Below are 20,685 nucleotides of genomic sequence, written 5' to 3'. Positions count from 1 at the left end.
TAAAAATACTCAGCTTCCAGAGCAGCTTTTCACCTCTGAAAGCGCTCCACAGAAATGAATGCAAAATATTGCTTTTTTGCCAGAATTAACATTTTATTCAATGAAGATGCATGAAAAGGAAGCTTTGATCTGCAAATAGAGCAGAAAAAAGTCAAAAGTCCTCTCAGTGCTGGTCTGCATGTCTGTATAGCAAATAAAATAAAAATCCTATATTTGATGAAATTGGGGATGAATCTTCAAAGTAAAGGTGTGAGTGAAAAAGAAAAGCTTCCCCTTCTAAGCTCACCTCATGCAAAGCGGGGAATCGGACGCCTGGCATTTCGGGTTTGGTTGTGAGGGTCTGCGGGCCAGTGCGGGAGGAGCGCTATACTGAAATGGTAGCCAGCACAAAGCCAGGGAGATTCGTGCTCCTCAGGTTCGGGCTTCTGATCATCTCTCAGAGAGGGGTGATGTGGGGAACTGTCCTCAGAAACACTGCTGAGGCCACCGGCTGAGGATCTTTCATATTCACCAGTGGAAGAGGTGCAGACATAAAGTACCAGCTTAAAGGAAATAATGAGATACTGTGTTGCTCTTCAGCTTCTTGGCCCATCTTCCTCTAAGCATGCTGCCAGGGTACAGTTTCCTTTCTTGCTGCTGCTGAATTATTTTAAGGGCAAGATACTGTGCGACAGCAAGTTATTTAATGTAAACACTCCCAAGAGGATCATCTTCATTTTTTCCTGGGAAGTCCGAAGAATATTGAGATACACAAGAAAGGAGGAATTTATGGTTCCGACGCTCTGGTTCTCTCGTCTCCAGATGCTCTTCTACGCAAATCTGTAATCTCAAGATGTTGATTTATTATGAGGCTGGGGGCTGCCTCTGGTTGGGGTTGCGTTTGCGAGGGGTGAATTATCCCCCTGTCACTGGAGGAGAAGGGGGCCTCCTTTGTTTTAATTACTGCAGGCCAGGGCCTCGCGGTGGAGATGTACCCAGAGAGAGAGATACTCACAAGTTCAGCCCGAACAACACATTAGTAACAGCCTCCAGGCAAGAGAACATTCAGAGAAGGTGCGAGCATGCTCCTGCGTCTCGTAAGAGATTACCAGGTGTTCTCAGTCAGGCCATTCTCTGAAAAGTAAGCAAGAGTGAGCTTTCACCCGCACTCCCACCTGCCCCGTTATAAACAAGCAGCACCTCCTCAATCTCCCCCTGCAAAAAAATGGGCCTTAAAGCGAGAAAGGCACTTAGATCTGGTGCTGTAATTCTCAGTCGACTGAGGATAAAAGATAAGAGATTGCAGAACTAGAAGCCCAACATATTTTTTTCCCTCTTAGTTTTGTTGTGTTGATGGTGGAGGCTGAGGTTAGTCACCCCTGCCTTCACTGTAAAGTGCTCTGAGCTCCATCAGTGGGGTGAAAGGTGGTATAAAAGCATAATCTATTATCATTATCATCGCTGTATGACCTTATTACTAACTCCATCAGCAAGTCAAAACAGTGAATGCTGCACATGCTCTGCTTTTAAACATGTATCTTATGCTTTGGTTGACCTCTCCCTGCAGGTGCTTGGAGTTCTGCTACGTGGGGAAGTTTGTGAGAACGGAAGTATCAGCCTCGGGTGACTTCTAAAAAAGCAGGGTCTGTGTGACGCCTGTGGTGCCCCCTCCCGCCCGGGTCTCTCTCTGCTTAGAGGGGCTCCGTGACTTACAGCTCAAGGAAGGCTCTTCTTTAAGCTTTAACAAACACAGGCCACACCTTTAAAAGAGGCTGGAATGCCCCAGGGAGATTCCCCCTTGCAGACTGCCAGGTGATTGATGTGGGACGCAGTCATGGGGAAGTCCTTTCAAACACATGCCTGGGACTGAACACCACTGTGGAGGCACCTGCTACGTCACCTTTCACCCCCACAGCTGAATCCAGCGGGTTTGAAAACTTCACAGAGTAGGGGACCCTTTGTGTGTATACTGGGAGCCAATCAGCTGGCCTGCCAAGCAGTTCTTCAGGAAAAAATACATCTAGATGACAGCACTGCCTTTCCCTTTGTCACCTTCAAACTGGGTTGGAAAAAAAAAAAACAACTCAAAGTGAAGTCATGGGAAGCTCTTAAATTTTCATTCACTACTGAGCTGGATGCGGTTTTTGTCAACTGCAGTCAGGTTATTGTGACCTGAGATTCAAAGGTAGTGAAGATGGACCTCATTTTCTCCTGATTGACCAAGACATCATGGTGGCAAACCATTGTATCAGCAAACAAGAGGGATTAATATGCATGGTGAATAATGTCTATAAAAAGTGCAAGTGAGAAAGTTAAATACTGACAAATTGTATAGTTTCAATGGTGGTTTTGAACATTAATCAATCCATCCAGGAGTCTATCAAATTTTATTTGATACAGAGCTGATACTCCACAAATGCATTCAAGAGCAAATCCATAATAGTCTAACATCCATAATGATTCGTGGATTTCGATTTCGATTTCGACGAGCGACTTTCAACCACAAAAAATGAAACTGTGGGAGAGACTGAGAGGTTTGTTCACTCACTCACGAAAGAAGTCTCCCCCAGGTACCCTCTGCGCCTCAGGACCACCTCCAGGAACTTGGCCTCTTCATCCACCACGTAGTACTCCTTCTCCAGGGAGATCCAGGCCCAGTTCAGCCGGAACTGCTGGTTCTTCAGCTTGTTGCCTCCTACGCACAACAGAAACTTTTAATAATGTATTCGAAGGCCATTGATTTAAAAAACACCAGTTGAGGCTATGGTCGGTGGTTAAAGTAACAGCTTCCTTCAGCACACTTCAGCAGAGAACTGCTTGTACTAGTTACCAAGCTTACAGGGTTTTCTAAGACGGTATTTCATATGTACCTCTAATGACATTGTTTTAATAGGAAAAACCCAACCTGGCAAAAATACTTGCAACATGCATTTAATTAATTTGACATTCTGGGCCAATTTCTATATACTCTTTCATTAAAATAATACCTCTGTCCTGAAGACCAAGGTCATTTGTCTTTAGACTGCATCCTATGCAAACGAGGTACCTGCAAGGCCTAATTTCCAGCCAATTTTCACTGAGCCAATTCATTGATGCTGCTGATATATGTGACTGAGACTTCTAATTGCCTCTTTTCTAATTAAGAGAGAAGGCTACTCCTCTCTTTCTTATCGGCATTATTTTCTCCATCCACTTTGAAGTTTTGATTCAAAGCAGGAACTCAGTATTCCTGGAGGGTATAGCTGGCAATTACATTCTGACCACAGAAACAGGGCTGAGTGCCCGCACACACACACACACACACACACACACACACACACACACACACACACACGCACACACACACACACATACACACACACACATACACACACACACACACACATACACACACACACACACACTTTCCCACACACCTTTCCTGATAAGAGGACATACTGATCAGCAGTCACAAAGACACATAATGGCAGATAATGGAAGAAAGCGCTGTCCTATGAAAAGGACACTAACCAGCACACAGTAATAGTGGCTTTACAGGTGACTGCAACCTGAAAGGATCAAACTACCCCCAGTGTGATTATGAATAAGGGGAGTGGGGGGAAATCATTCCAGGTGACTGGCGCTCTGAGTCTATGGCAGACGCAAGAGAAAGGGAATAAAGGTAAAGCCCACAGGAGGGTTTGGCCACATTGTTCTCCGGGTTTCAGGGCTTTCGGTCTGTTTGCATTTGGCACAGCTACCGAGGCCAGCCCCGCCTCCAACCGCCTTTTCCCCACAGCTGTCACGGTCAGTAAACTTGTCACATCCAGCCCGACCGCTCCGCTATGCTACGCTCTGCGCCCCCCCGCGAGAGGATCCCAACCCACACACTCTCCACGGCACGTCTGAGGTTTTCCATTTCCTTTGTGTGTGTAGGTGTGTATGTGTGTGTGAGAGAGAAAGAGAGAGAGAGAGAGTGAGAGAGAGAGAGAGAGAGAGAGAGAGAGAGAGAAAGCGAGAGAGACACACATTGTGGTGCCTCTGCACCTGTCCAGAACTATTTCATGTGGTTTAATCTGACTACACCACCACTCAAATTCTTTTACTTTGATTTTAATGGAACATTCCGGGCGTCACACCTGTGGGCAAACAATCCATGGTGAAATTTCAAAGAAACAACATATAATAGCAAATGTGCAGCAATGGGGGGTGATCTGCCACACTGTTATTATCAAGGGCACTGTAATGAATTCATATTAAATAGATCTTACTGACAGTGATGTACAGGACGTACAAGCTAGTAAAGTTTAACAGTAGTGCTTCCCAGAGAGAGGACCTGCATATCTAACCTGTCCAATATTTTATGTGTTCTCACCTCCGCAGATAAACATCTCAGCAATTTCACCAAGTCATGAGAAGATAAGACAGCAAGGGATCAGTCAGAATATCTTTTTCTCTCTCCACTCAGATAAGGAGAGGAACCGAAGATGATAAAGTTGCCAGGGGAGAGGTGAAGTATCCCTGGCCTGCCTTCAAAGTCTGATGTTTCGGCCTTAATGGGTTCTGTCAACATGACCATGATGAAGGGGTACAAAGGCAGGAGCGGAGCCGCTTTAGTTCCTCAAACTGTAGAGGGAACAGCGCTGTTGGCAACAAAAAAAAAAAACATAAAGAAGGCTCTCGAATAGCTCAGTGGTCAAGCCTCTTGTCTTGAGGCCAAGCTGAGCTCTACGGCCCAGGTTCGATCCGAGCTGTGTCACCAGCTGGCGATGACCGGAAGCCCACAGCAGAGGAACAAACTGCCTTTGTTTGGGACAAGGGTGGGTATTTTGGTTGGGGTTGCTTGTCTCACTGCTCCCAAGCACCCTTTCATCCTAGTTGCTTGGATGACATCAGCAGAGTACTGCTTGTCCTCCAGTGAGTACCCACTTTACTGTAGTGTGCTACGTGACTTCCATTGTGAAAAATGGCTGCATGCGAATGTATCAGAGGATTGTGTTTGTCTCGCCTTAGTGTGAGTGCATAAGGTTATTGTGGTGAGGTAAGCCTACAACTGTATTAAAATGGTGATTCCAAAAAACTGTTGCATAAAGGGGAAAAAGCTTAAAAAACTGATAAGGTTTGAGTTTGTCACGTGACGCTACCATAAGATCCTGAGGCTAAAAAGGAAATTTCATAGAAAAATCAGGTGTGTTTCATTTTTCCTAAACTTCTCTAAAGACAAAAGATCACAGGTTGCTCGTAATCGCAGAGGTGGGGATTGAAGCTGGGCCTAATCTCCCTCTTAATAACTCGTACATTCGGGAGGCCGAGTGGAACGGAAGGAGCTTTTCTCCCTCCCGTCATGTTCCACTTGATTCCTGAGAACAAACAGAGAGTCTCTGTGTGTGACTTGGAGTTCCCTGCTCTCTGGATAAGGCAGAGGGGCAGAGGGAGCGAGTGTCGCAGGTAAACATGATGTGTGTGATCTCTGAGTCGTGAAGGCCGCTGCTAGCGGCTTGGGACAAATTGAAGCCGTAATCCCATCTCAGCCCCCCACCCCACACCCCTGAATCCGAGCAGAACTCCCTTCCTTTTGAACTTCCTTCAGGTTAAATAAACCACCGGATGACACATGACACAGTGTAGAAAATGTCTTTTATGTACCATATATATGTGAGTCAAGCTGAGCTCTTGATCTACGAATCTTGACAAAAGGCAGATCACATCCACCTCCATGAAATAATGCCATTGGTGGTCCAGTAATACAAACTTTAGGCGAAGAGAACATTAATTACAAATGCAGGTGACCCCCTCCTTAATCACAAACAAAAGGAACATTCCAAGGCCATTTAAGGTATGATTTCACCAATGCACGGTCCATACATTTCACTGTGAACATTATAAATCAGCAAACCATAATAACATATAGTCCATGATTTGAAGATATAAATATTTTTTTAAGCCTGGCATCTGGAGGACAATCACCAGTTTAAATTTTAACATGAGAATATTCAAACAATACACTTCTACTTTGTGGGATTTATAATTACAGACAAACATAAGTGCATTTCTCAGTTACCAATTTACATCAGATTCCAGTATAAACAGTAATTAATGAGATTCACCTTCATTACCAATTGTCTATGGGTTGATACTGAGGTAGTAATTGCCCTGGGTTCACAACAGTCTCACCATGTAAGTGGTGCTGCTTATACCGCAGCATGTTACATATCTTAAAAGGACTTAAAGGTATGGGTGTAAATCCAGAGCATACAGATTTCCTAAGGGTGAATTAAAGAGGGACAATCATCCAGGACGCCAGTAAGTGTACATGATGAAGGGACTCCCCCATTAAAAAAAAAAAAGGTCAAATAAAATACTCTACTCAAACATGACTTTACATCCCATTATTTTGGCCCACCCCACATAAAGCTGCATATTTACTTTCAATAAATGCTGCTGCCCTGTCTGCATAATCCTGCATCTGAACACTCCATTTTTTAAAAGTCATTACCAAAGGCATTAAATGGTGTGCATAACAGAAATGGAAAGAACTGCCCACATCATGTTTTCTAAACTGATAAAATTCCAGTTGTTTTTTGTGCTTCAAACAGTGAATAGATATTTGCTCATTTCTGGACCTTCACATCTGTGATGAATAGTTTCTTCCATGGATTTTTCCAGTTCAGTGATGCTAAGCTGGCTAATTAATTCTCATTTGCAGTGTCATTACACACAATGAAAGTATGGAAGATACGGATGATTAGTTGAAAACTTACCACGGATTCTCAAAAATCAAAATCAGCCACATTAAACCAGAGTAAGATGAATAATATCCAATGATTCTGACATTTCTCACTCCCTCACCACCATGGAGATGTAAGAGGCAGAAGAAGTACACAGTTAAACCTCCATCGATTTCTTTTGTGAGTTTTTATAACGTCTCATATTATGCCTCATTTCCTTGACATGATGATGGCCCACCTTAGATTGAAGATATGTTTTGTTCAAAGCAAGTCTTGACATCAAAATACCCTTTGAACCTCCTCATATCTATACCAACATATAATCTATCTAACCATATTCTCTTTACTCTCATGGTCAACAGAAAAAAATCTGGCAACTATCTCACACACACACACACACACACACACACAAATTAAGTGTCTTCCGGTAAGAGCCTTCTGACATGTCAAGCCTATGTCACCTTACTTTACGTGTCTGGTTCCCACCATTTCTCTTGTTGTCATCAACACATGACCTTCAACTTTCAGGAAGACAAAACACTGGACAGTTTGATGTTTAATGACCCCTTGATTCTCTCTTCAAAAAAGATATGAGAAAGTCCACTTCAAAGAATCTTTAGTTAAACTTTAGCTCAAGGTAATGGTGCTGAGCTAAGTTTGTTCTAACATCTTTGGTATCAGACCATTTTCTTCCATGTCCAACTGACAGGCCTACAACAGCATTGAATAAATATTGTACCACATCATGCCCTGTGCACATAGCTTTAAGTAACTTTCAAAGTCAAATTTATTTCAAAATCTCCATTTCAAACTCTAAGACTACAGCACATGCCTAATCAGCTGAGTCCTTCTCTTAATGATACTCAAAACTGACAGACTTCACAGAAGTGCTCTCTTCATGCATCATCTGCTTAAGCTTTTTCTAGCTATTTGTCCATAACCTGTTACTTTATTCCTCTTTTTCTACATTTACAGGGTGAAGACACTCCGAACCCACACACCAAACCCCCTCCCCTTTGCCCTGACCTAAAATATGTTCTGCAAAGAGTCAAAGAAGTTTTAACTAATACGTGATAGCACTTTGATTTTTAAGCACACAAAGAAAATGTCTTTTGAAGTGCCCAATCTGAGCTTCACTTACATCAAACTTTAAGTTTGTATCTCACCTTCTCATTTCAACCTTTTATGGCAAGGATATCCCTTCTTCTTTCATACAACGCCAAAACCATAACCGTACCTTTTTTAACACAAAGATATGAGATTAAATATTCTCCTTTGAATTGCTGGCATTCACCTACTCCCTGCCAGCCACAGACTGCAAAGATTGGTTTGCACGCTTGATCTTTTTTTCTCTAAGTATCCCACAGTGCTTCTTCAGGAGTAGCAAGAATGTAATTAGACATAAAATTACATTACAACTTCCAATCCTCTTTTTTTTTTTTTTTTAAAAAAAAAAAACAACCTGTAAATGCCACCACAACTTACAACTGCCTACAGTACATAATCAGGCAACAACACATTTACAGCAATACTAGTCCTTTTTAATGCTGCAGCTCTGAAGATTATTTACAAATGTTTTTGTGACACCTCTGCCTTTTGAAAACACAGGCACACAGAGATTATACAGTTGAGTGGGCATTTCGCCTTTAGTGTGGAGGCAGAGAGCATTTAAAGAATCTGGCTGTTTGAATGTTTGATATGTAGGCAGGAGGTGTGCTGATGGAGAGGAGCTCTCTGAAGTGGGTGAATGTGTGGGTCTGCGACTGTGCCAGTGCTGTGCCCTTGTCTCTTTCCAGAGCTCACACAGTAGACTGCCCTTATTTGGTCATCCTTGAGATCCTAGGCCCTGGACGCCCGGCTGGTATCCACACTCACCCAGACACAAAGTCTGAGCCCGACATTCGGCGGGGACAAAGTAGAACAATTGTCTCAACACATTGCTGTGGTGTCATTGTCACAACGTGCAAAAACAGCCACCACAAAAGAATGGGAAAGAGCATCTAGGATGGCAAGAAAAACTGACAAGAAAAGATTACATCAACCGTGGGATCTCAAATCTTTAATTATATATTTGCCTAATACTATTCTGAGACAAATTTTAGTAGGTTTGCATGGCATTATGGGAACATTGTGTTCAGAATGTGGCATTAGGTTTTTTGATACTTCTTTCAGCCCAAAGTGCTTCACTCAACACAGGCAGCACAGTGTCTGATCTAGAATTAGAGCCTATAACCACCTGAACCCCTTGGATATTACTCCACACTGACACCAACATGGAAAGAGGATGGATTACAGCATGAAGAAATACAGCCTTAGTCAGAGAAAGCGGAATGAATGGAGGCCAAAGATCTTTATCTTCTGACGTGACCGGCCTCCAAGGGCGAGTTTCACATGGAGTTAAAAACAGAGCGGAATGGGAACCCACTCCGAGCACAAACACTCCCCTCTCTTATTTATTTACAGTATTCTACCGTGACCGTGACACGCAGTGGGATGGCTGCCAACCGCTACAGACATGCACACAGCTACTTTATATTCATTTGTATGGTGGGTAAGGTGTATCAAATTCTTCTCACAGACAGAGGACAATGGTCCATGCAGGTGCCTGTGGGGAAATCACATACCATCATGGGCTGAACCCTGAGAGGAAAAAAAAGGAGACACAGAGAGAAGGAGAAGTGCTTTGATGGTATAATCAAACTTGACCTCATTAATGGTAAGAATTTGGGACTTAAAATTGGTTGAAAGATTTAGATCTCTGGAGAATTTTAAAAGGGTTTTGACCCCTGGCCACTGGCTGGACGGTCCAGACAGCCCAAATGGACATAAATCTGGAGTCACTGTCCACTATTTTCGGTCAGCCACAGCGGCTTTGTGTTCCTGTGGACTGGCCTGAGGGGCAGTGGGCTTTTAAAGGGAGGCCCAACTAAGGGAGCTGAACTGCACTCAGGAGGTGTCTCAGTACAGAGGGCTAAGGCTTTGGTGAACTTCAGGCTTTGAAAACATCCTTTCTCTTCAATAAGAGTATCTGAGCTGGTCTATCTGCACTTGTATGCTAATGATTCAGCCTAGCATATCTGTGATTGTTCTTGTTCTTCTCTTTTCAAAAAGGAGATTTAAATCTCATAAAAATCACAGCACCAACATGCTTGTTCCATGAGACTCTTAAATGGTAATATATGGAACTGTATGTTGTGAAAACCCAACATACTACTGCCATACACTTTGACCACACAAACAAGATCAACCATTACACTGTAACATGTCCATTGTATATATTGTGTTATAAATAACAAAAGTGGTGTAAGCATCCATTTTAATAACCCTGTGGTATCCGTTGTCTTGGTTAAAATATCTAAGTGTTAGATGATGGGATGAGAAATACTCTTGTTCCAAAAACACAAAGGGCAGTGTTCTTTTTTCGCCCTTTTTGATTCCAGATTGTTCTACAAGGTTGTTGTGGAAACCATTAAAAGGCCCTGTTCCTGGGTCACAAAAGCCGGAGCCCCACACTTCTGTGGAGAGGCAGTCTGGAATTCACAAAGTCTCCATTCAGATCTGGCTCCTTTATGCAATATGTGGCTCACGGGTGAAGCTGGTCGAATATACAGTTTGTGGCTAAAGGTCAACCCCAGGCTGGGAGTCTGTGCCATGCTCTGCTACCAGCACACACAACTGCTTACGATATCAATTTGTTTGCAATTGTTCCAAGCAGAAGAAGAAAGAAAAACACAACTGAAAAATAATTACATAAATTGTTTTTTTTTTTTTTTTTTACAATTGGCAGTTCTTGAAATGAAACACTTTTTTCAATTCATATTTATTACTTGAAGTTAAGCCCAATGCTTATTGTAGCTAGACTGAATTTGGGCCTTGGTTAAAAGAGGTTTAAGCTTATATTGCTGGACTGGTGCCTGTTTCAAAAGAACCTTCTCATTTTTGCACGTAGCACACTTTTATGTTTTGGTTTTTAATGTGTTGCTTCTGAAACAAGGATGGTTTTGACTGAACACTGTGCAGGTTTCCCAAGTCTTGTCTCTTCCCTCGTGCTCTCAGTGGGGATGGATAGTCAGAATCAATATGGATAATTCTCCCGGGGTGTTTCAGATGCTCTTAAATAAAGGTCAGTTTTTCAATGTGACTGAAAAACACCAGTGCATACTCCCCACAAATCCTGTACTTTTTACTCTAATCCTATTACACTTGCCTGAGGATATTAGCTCTCGGAGAGCACCTTTGGATTAGCGAGCCACCCTCTCCAGACGCCTCACACTGCAGAAGCTACATGCTGTCATATTCAGCCCCCTAAACCAGGGGGGGACAGGGTGTCCTGCCAAGGCTTCAAGGTCAGGCCTTATCCCAGAACTGCGGCTGCATCATTAAATCTGAAGATTACGGTTCAGACTTGGATGGACACAAGCTATTCAACAATGTTTTCTTTCTTCCTCTCTTCCCTCTTCTCATTCTACTCTATCAGGGCCCTTGTGCATCAGGGCTCATGGCCTAAGGTCATGCCCTGATGAAGATGGCAGCACTGCAGGGCCAGTGACATCAATATGTTCAGTGGCTGATAAATGGCCCAATATCTATGATTCACTTTATTTAAGCAGAACCACTGCATCTGTGTATTTCCTTAGGTAAGTTTCTTGGGCTTCATTGGTATACAGTGAGTGTCAACTCCTTGGAGGGTTAGCCCACCCGTATTTGCATGCATTCCTAGTTTGCAGGCAGGTTAGGTCAACTTAATCCTTTCTTCACTGCCCTTGAGCAACATAAACCCCACACTGTACTGGAAAATCCTTCCCGCTGCATGTCAATGTAATAGTCTTCGACTTGTTTTGTTGCAGTGTGAAAAGCCCGAATTCTCCACGGCAATGGAGACAACAGCAAAGCCCTTGACAAGAGGGCTGCAGAGTAATTCCTAGGCGCTCACACATAAAGGTCATTGCGGATTAAATATTGAAAGTCTTTCGCTCATTACCAGTCAATTATGCATGACCACTCTGACATCCTCAAGGCCGCAGTTGCTGAAGCAACATTAACAAATCTTCAGTGAGGGGGGGGGGGGGGGGGGGGGGGGTGACCTAACCTGTGCAAAACAAATGCCTAAAATGAAAACTACAAGGAAATAGAACCTCTTTCCTCAGTCTCCCCTCTCCTATTTAACACTTTAAACTCTGCACAAATGCAATAAAGAAGAAATCAAGTAATCTGCATTTTTCTCCATGACTTTTCAGTATTCAGGGCCTAACAGAGCTATGCAAATCCTCTGGGCCTAAGTGCGATTGCTCAGCACAATGCAGGCCCCAGTGTGTAAAGTGTGATCAACCCACTTAGGGAACCTGCTTACAAAACAAACAGCATCTTTCAGGTCATTTCAGACACATTTGTCACACTCCCAAGTGGGAAAATGAGCTTTATGCGATCATTAGGCCTGCTGAACTGAAAGAAACAGCGGTCTGCCACTGAATCTAGCCCATGTGAAAGCACTGGGATGGTCCCGGACAACACCAGCTCTGAAAAAACAGTGAAAAAAGGGAACGGGCTGGGAAGGAAATTTGGGATACACAGGACAGCGTGAAAACCAAAAACAAGAAAACAAGGAAACAAGGGGACACAATGGCATGGGACAAAAGGATGTGACAAGGGGGGGAGAGTGTGCTTTTTCTTGACCTCTGAATGTGCAGTGTTTGTGCTCTCGTCAGGCGGAATAATGGTGAGCTGTTTGCTGAATGCATCAGCGCGAGAGCAACAAAAAACACTCAGGCCTCTGGGACTCATGAGCTCTATGCTAATAGTCCAGGGTGTTTGTTGGGCCTTTTCCAGGGCAGGCCCCAATGCCTCCATCCGGTACACTGTGGTTCAGTGAAATTAATAGAGTCTGGGAGTTATTTTTTGCACAGGCCTGTGTTTGACGAGAGTGAGTTTGAGGAGGTGACTCATACGGAGTTAGACGACAATGGGTTAGATGAGTGAGAATTGTGGACACGCTAACAGCTTTATTTTACCTAAAATGCTCCTGACATACACAAGTGCACTGTATAAAGAAAGCCCTTTAAGAATGTTACAAACTAAGCAAATACTTGCTATTTTGTTAAACTTTTTTTCCTCTGTCAAGAGGGTAGAAAAATTGTCTGTCATCGCAATGTTTTAAATGAACATTGTGCAATGAAAAACATTTCGCATGTTCTGACAGGTTTCAATCTCTGGCTTTATAAAATTGACCAGAATCAGGAAAAACACACCTAAGGAGACGGGCACGAAGGATTATTAATGCACTATGCCAATGGATTTCTGTCCATAGGTCTTCACTCTGGCAAAGCTTTCGTCATAAACCAGTGTCAGATGATAATGAATCTTTTTATTATGACATCCCTGATTATTCATGATGATCTGAGCTAAAGGTGTACAACACAAAGTGGGTGTGTGGGACCATTAGGGTGCAGTGGCACAAGATGCCTCTAGAACAGATTCACAGGAAGTATAATAAGGGGCTTCACCAAAGGGCACTCCAACTGAATGTACAGTTAACTTGCACCATTCTCAAAGGGAGTGTAAGCTTCAGCTCTGATTCAACATTGGTGTTTTCCATAGGACCATAATGGATGAAGACAGTTCCGTTAGCAATAATTCCTCTGCCAAGTTCAACAAACTCAGCTTTGGTTTGTAGTTCAGAGCATCTTCCATACCATGCGGGCCTCATAACTGACCATATCAAATACTAAAAGTGCTGGTTAACCCACAACCCTGGGGAGTGCCCTTCCATCACACAAAATTGCGTGATGGATCGGAAATCAGGCAGAATGCTGTCTGTCCGTCAAACTCTCTGGTCTCCTCCATGAGGGATTAGCGATTTTATAGACTTCAGAAGGCTGGCCTGTTTGTTTGTTCAGAGAACGCAAGGATCACCCGTTTTGTTGGCTTTTTTCAGCCTTAAGTATTTTCTGTGCATTATTTAACTCTGTGAGCCCCTGGCTGCTCCCTCGTCACCCTTAGACCTCTTAAGCCATTAATCTCCAATCTCCTTGTCCCACTCACTGAACCCCCCCCCCCCCATCAACCCCCTCCACTTCCACCCTCTTCACTGTACAGCCAGGGAGAGCCTATGGCCGTACATCCCATCACCGGCTTGCATTCTTTGAGCGCTGGCAGCATGATGTAGGGGTTGGTGGGAGTTCAGTGAAAGCCACACGCACTTGCTCCATAACGATCTCACGCTTCCACTGATTGAAAAACAACAGCGAACACAAAACCCTCCGGCAAACCAGCAGTGTCAGCGTTTCGGTGCATTCCCTCTCAGTCACCGTGTTATGTATCCGTGAAGGCTAACCTCTCACCTAAAAGTAGCGGAGATGGAATCTGCAGGATCTGAAACTTTACCCATGGATATTTGTTCACCTTTTTTGATAGAGACAAATAATCAATGGAGTCCGGATTATTTACGCCTTCAATGCAACAAGTACTTTTGTTTTTGTTGTATTCTTTGTTTTTTTTTTTTTTGCTGCCTAACTGACTAAAGGTCAATAAAAACGGATAGAAAAGATGTTTTGTATTTTAGTGGGAGTCTTTGGGCTATTTTGGCTGTGGCCTTTTCACAAATCTCTAGTATTGGAGAACATTCTTTAAAACACAAGCACTCCAGTCTACAAGCCCCCCATCAAGTGGGTTGATGGATGAGTAATCAAAGCAGAATATCTAGGCAACCATGTTACTCAAAACTGGCAGCACACGAACATTTGAAGGGAAAACCAATGTCTACTAAAGTAAAACTCAAGCCTAACTGGAATCATTTCAAATGATACTTTAGGGTTATTTAGGATTAGGAAATGTTCAAGTGTAAATAATCATAATAGTATCTAAAAGGTAGTCTGCTGGAAAAAAAAGTCTGGTTGTGGAAGTAAAAAGGGATGATTAAATATTGAATTGTAAGAGGGCCTCCCTGTTCCCATTCTCTGCCTCTCTTTTTTCCCACAACCTGCTAATGCGTAACTCCCCTGGCTTTGCATTCACCAGCGGCCCTGGAATCTTCGGATGAGTGCAGGGTCATGCTGCATGACAAGGTGAGCACGGAGGAGACAGGCTGGGCTATTTCAGACCGGGAGGAGCCCCTGTCTGCACATACCTTTTACCGCAGGGAGAGCTCTCTCCATCGCAGGCGTTGGCTCTTGATGCACTCGTCTTTTTGACCTCCCCTGACCTTTGACCTCCTCAACCGCTTGTATTATTTCTTTCCCGAGAGCTCTGCCCACACAGACGGCAAAAGCCAGGTACGTGTGATTGATCAAACTTTATGCAGGCCAACCTACAGTTCATCAACCTGGAGTGTCATCGCAGGAGATTTAGAGTGCGGTTATCCATCTTGGCCAATTACACATTGCGATATAGGTCTATTGCTTCCTGATGTTGGTTTTCAGCCTGGGAAATGGTAAGAAAATGTGAAATCGCTCTTGGGACTGGATGAAGGAGATTGCTAACACCAGATTCGATTAATTTCAGCAAGGGTGGTACCTCGGAGTTGGTCTATAAGAGGTACAGGGCCCATCTGACAGGTTTACAAGGTGCTCCTTGCATTTACAGTTAAACACATGAGCTTTATCTTGCAATGAGTCCAGTACTCTCTGTAATAGCTGCATCTGTCTGGAACATGAGCACTGCTCACTTTAGTTGCCTGTAAAATCCCTGCATTCTGTGGCCCCTGCTCACTCTAACAGCTTGTAAAACCCTATTTTCTCTATCTGCAGGGAGGAACTTACACACAAGAACCAATAGTGCAATACAGGAGGAAGCAGATGAACCATTTCGACCAACAATCGAGAACATACACAAACACATACATCATCTTATCCCGAGTTTTAGGGACTGCTTTTGGGGTGATGGCTTTTTTAAAATTCAGAGTTCATGTGTGGCAGTTATTAACTACTGCAATTAATTTAATAGAGAAACTAAAAAGAAGACAATCTGAAAGAATCATGTCAAATATACTGGAGAATCTTCCATGTTCTCTTCGGGGCGGGGTTGAAAAGACATTGTGCATGGCCAGAAAATTTGACAATGTTGCACAATTGGTATGACAGCATGCACTTTATTTGATTAGCACAACTCCTTACCCAGGGAAGCTTACCTACTGTACACGTGACATGCCATTCATTTGCATACAGTTTGACATTTACAAAAATAAGCAGAAGCTGAAGCTGGAATGAATTATACTGGTATTGTCAGCAGTAGAATGGGAGAGTCCTATCCAGGATCTGAACCAGCACCATTCTGGTTGTGATTCTAGACCCATTTGGCCACTGCCACTGCCTCACACTGCATCTGAAGCTGTGTGCTCAGAAGCTTATGAAAAATTGTGAAATAAATTGTTCCTGTATGTACCCAGCTGAATAAATCACACATGTTGTTTATTGTTACTTGGTCTCCAGATAATATGCCATCCAAACAAACAGCTACCATTAAAATTTAAGGGTCCGCACATTTCAGCACACACTGCACTCAGTAGGCGGACTCAATGCTCTCAGTTTATAACCTCAGCTTCCACTACAGTTCTACAACTCTGACCCGTAGATCAAAAAGGCATCAGTGTTTGCCAGGATGCAGGGGTATCTGAGATGGAGAAGCACAAAAGCATGGCTCCAGGCTGGAGGAGGTGCACCCCCTCAGTTCAGGGGCCTCCACAGCACCTGCGGCTTTCATCTCCTTGCTCTTTTCTCAGCTACATCTCCTCTCTTTAATTTCTCGGCCCAGAGCATTCCCACTTCCTGCCTCTCCCACATCTCTGGAGGGGAATCTTCACAGGGTCTGTATACTGTGGAACTGGTACAATGCCCACCACCCCAACCCCATCTACAAAAGATTGACGGGCTCAACTTAGCTCAGCTTGTTGTTGTATTGGACTTAACGAATGAGGAGCCAGACCACAGAGAATATGCTGGCTCCATAAGGAACGCCTGGATCTTTTTTATCCACCGACCTAAATTGTATACCTATTCCCACACATTCACATGACCGATCATCCCTCAAATAATAACACTGACAAAAGGTTCATTTGTGCTTTTGAGAAAAATGTGGAACTTTTGGAAAAAAAAATTGCCAGATTGAATTGTTCGCCCATCTGTTTTCTCTCCTGTACTGTCAACTGCACACTTGTGCTGCAATGTCCTCTATGGGCCAAAGCAGTGCCCACATCTCAGGTTCATGAATAACATGATGTAGGAGGACAACTTTTAAAAAGTAAGGAATTGCTGTCCCTTGGCTAATTTGGGGTTGTCACAGCAACAAGCACCCCTGCCTCCTTAGATCTCTAAATATATCTGCAGGTGTCTGTGGGGGGCTAAGGAGCGCGGCAGGGAGGCGGGTGTCGGGAGGGGTGGGGGGCAGAGATCTGCCTGTCAGGCTCCAGTCAGGACACCAAGGCCCTGCAGGAGAACGCCCTGAGGCTGCGGCTTCTCCAGGGCTGTCAGCAGCTTTCTCAAATAGCAAGGAAAAGGGACGGTTAGACATGACAAGCTGCTGAGCATCTGAGGCCAAAAAACATTACCCAGAGTCCTATGCTGAGCGGAAGCACAGTTAATGCAAGAAATAAAATTCAGGAGCTCAAAACAACACGCCATCTGACAAAACGTGAAAAATGATCAATTCAGCTGTATCACATGTTTAAAAATTCTTTAACAGAGCCAGCTTCTTGAAGAATTTGTGTTACAATACAAGAAAAGGACTTTCCACTATAAAACATTTGGTTAATTTTGTGGAAGTTATTCTCTGCTCATCTATGCCCTTCTATGCCCAGTTTTCTTCTGTGCTAAAGTGAGCTCAGCTCTGTTCAGCCTATGTCCCACAGAGAGGTTGTCGACACACGCCACCATCCAGCAGACAAGTCTGGGCCTGGTGTTTCCACAGACGGTGGAATTTCTCTCTGACACATGCACCACCACTCCATTCTACCCTTTCCCACAGCCCAGAGGGAGCAAGTCTAAAGCATGGGGGGGGGGGGGGGGGGGGGGACTCCTCTCTTTTCAGGTTGCGGGGGTGCCCTCTACCACTTGGGGTACCTGTACCTGGTGTCAGTGCTCAGATGCAGGGAAGCACTGTTGTAACAGTCCCATCACCTGTTTTACCCAGGTTTTCATGTTCTACATGCATTGATTTTATTGCTAATCAGTGTTGATGACAGGAGTCATTAATAATGCTATGAAACTGATCGTCTGTCTTGCGCGTAATACTAGACTTAATATTAGAAAAATCAAAAATGCACTGGACTACCACAGGCACAATTCTTCCTGCAAGGAAAGTATTACAGTGACACAAAATAAACCCTTCTGTTAAAACTTTCAGATACAACTCAGTTCCATAACACTGTAAAGAGCTTTGCATTTAAGCTGCTAAATGTACAAAAGCCATATTGTATTCCGCGAAACTTCTGAAGGAGCCATAGAAAAGGAACATGTTACAAACAGGCAGGAATCACAGCAGTGTGTTGTTTAACCTCTGGGCTTCAAAAAGTATATCAGCTCAGGGCCTCTTCAAGAAAATCCTTTGGTGATTTATAGTTACAGGGGATGTAAGCTATGAACTTTTTTTTTCTGTTCAAATATCGGCCGTGAAGAGTGTGTAATACCTTTATATCCAACCAACTCATCTCAAACCGGCTCTGTAGTGTTTTGATCCTTTCTTTCACTCTAGCCTTTTGCACACTGCCACTACCATTATGTTTCAAAATGTTAATTTATCAGCAGATGCCCTTATCCAAGCATACTTACAGTCTTGGACAGAACCTCCAATCTCAGACATTATGTAAACTGCTTGAGATTTGATTTTTATTGAAGTTGAGAGTCTAACAGTCTAGATCCCAGTTAGGGTTTACAGAGTCCCACAGAGTGAGCCAGGACCTAGAGTAGCCCCTTCTCTGCGGGCTGTGGGCTTCACGCTGGGGTTGGCTACTCTCTCCTCTGTAGGCCCGGTGCTTCCCACAGGCCCGGTTATCCGCGTGTGGCCACTCACAAAGACAGGAGTTTTTGTCAGCCTCTCAGTCCCCTGTGGCCCCAGCCCTGTGCAAACAAGACCTCATCAATTGTCACCGCAGGAACAAACATCTGCAGCACTCTGGGTTACACTAACTCACGCAATCTCGGCGGAGACCTTTCTCTGCAGGGAAAAGAGAGAAAAAAAGTTGCCCAGTTGCCCGGAAGAATAAGAGTGCTGACAGAAAAAGCTGAAGCTACCTTCTGTGCCAGAGAGCCAACTCTTTCTTGTGCCAGACGCAGAACTACCCTGGTCTGGAAACAATCCAGGACTTTGTGCTGTCCTCTTCCTTTGTACTCTGTGCTATTAATCAATCCCCCTTCTTGAATTATGTTTATAGTCTGAATATTTAAATGCCCAAATGTTTAAGAAATGGCACCGCCTGAAAGCAGAGAGGCACTTGACTTGGCTTGAACGGAGAGGCTTGTAGGCAAAGATTTACCACTCAGTGGAAGGCCGACTAAACAATAGGATCAGAAATCGCTCGCCGGGAGAGGCTGAGCTCTCTGGAACGGCGCACAGTAACAGACAGGAAATGAGTGATGGGGCAGAGGCAGCGAGGTCTCCTCTCAACACGCCAGGACAGGAGCTGGGGAGCCCTTGGCACTGCTTAGGGTCCCGTCTGCCACCGTGGTGATATGTCTTTGTGTGATCGGCATCATGGGGGATAAAGGGGAGTTCCAGGCAGACATACACAACCAGACAACACAGAGGGGCCCCATTCATCATCAAGACCTACGCTCTCAAAAAGAATGGAAGTACATCCTTCATTGTACTAGCATTGGAAGAGTCTAAAAACATCACAACAAGATAATCCTTAAATTACTGCCTCGTTTGGAACAGACTTACAGTATGTACAGCAGGCAATAAATACCCTTTACACTGCAGAACAACACAAAGGTCAGACACCAGATCCTATCGTAGATCAGCCCTTATACAGGACATCTGTAGCATTGCATGATTTTGGTTGGGCTGGTGCATGCTCCTTGGTGATTTGCACACTGAAAAAGGAAATGTAAGATTGTTGGCACCGAAGGCCTCAGGGCCTTAATTATTCTTGTTTTCCCACAGGATGCTGTTCTCAAGTTTAATTACGATGTCTTAAAGAAACATATGAAAAGAGAGGTGTGGAGAGGCAGCTCATGAATCACACGGTACATTCCAGCATGCGCAACTACATGTTCAACACAAAATAATTAAATCCCACAGATATCCCTCCTTCTCTCCTGCCTTGGTCTGCACCAGATGTTGCGTGCACTCACTCTCTAATCGGACACCGAATGCTCAATCTCAATGTGCCTACAGATATGAAATCACTGCCTAGACCCCTAAATGTTTTATTAGTAGGAAGGACAGGAGGATGTGAAGGAGAATATGTGACTGCATTTTCAGTATTCTTCAAAAGAAACTCTATTACTGTAATATGGCCTGAGAGCAGAATGGATCAAATATTTCCCGCACATTACGTGAGCAAGACTGCAATTACATTCTTCACAAAGTAATGCTTGTAATTAAACTAAATAAAACACCAGGCTATTTTACTCTGGATCTTGCCCTGTCCTGTATTCTTTCCTCTCAACCCCTTGTGTTCGAGTCTTGGTTTATGTCCCCTCCTGTGGTACATCACAGGTAATAAAGTGAAACCTAATCCCCTACAGTGCTGGATGATGCTCAAGTTCATTTATGGCTTTAATGTCATCAATGGCCTCCAGTAATCAGCTTGCATTGTTTATCACAGTCTTGGTAGTGCTTGGCACAGCCACTAATGGTTGCGTGATCCTGCAAGCTTACAGCACTCCAGGGCAGTCTGTACTGGTGGGTGGAAGGTATCCCTTTGGTGACATACAGATGTACGACATACCATGCAATAAAAACACACAGGCATGGCAAGGGCCTTCTGGGTCTGAAGCCTTTGCTGATACGCACCTGTAACAGAACAGGTGAACATCACAAGGTTCTAAAGTTCTAATGCTTTTGTGCT

The 20,685-nt window shown here is 43.9% G+C and overlaps 1 protein-coding gene across 1 annotated transcript in view; it reads right to left on the bottom strand.

Annotated features, from left to right (window-relative positions):
• Positions 1-20,685, bottom strand: part of LOC118783080 (FRAS1-related extracellular matrix protein 2-like) — a 65,033-nt gene that overhangs the window by 31,142 nt on the left and 13,206 nt on the right. Inside the window, exon 3 of the mRNA XM_036536761.1 lies at positions 2,528-2,674. Coding sequence (XP_036392654.1) covers positions 2,528-2,674 — 147 coding nt within the window. The remainder of the gene's footprint in view (positions 1-2,527; positions 2,675-20,685) is intronic.

Source organism: Megalops cyprinoides, chromosome 9 (genome assembly GCF_013368585.1).
Source record: "Megalops cyprinoides isolate fMegCyp1 chromosome 9, fMegCyp1.pri, whole genome shotgun sequence".
Taxonomy (NCBI): Eukaryota; Metazoa; Chordata; class Actinopteri; order Elopiformes; family Megalopidae; genus Megalops; species Megalops cyprinoides.
The sequence above is the reverse complement of the archived record's forward strand: the minus strand, read 5'-3'. Positions and strand labels throughout refer to the sequence as shown.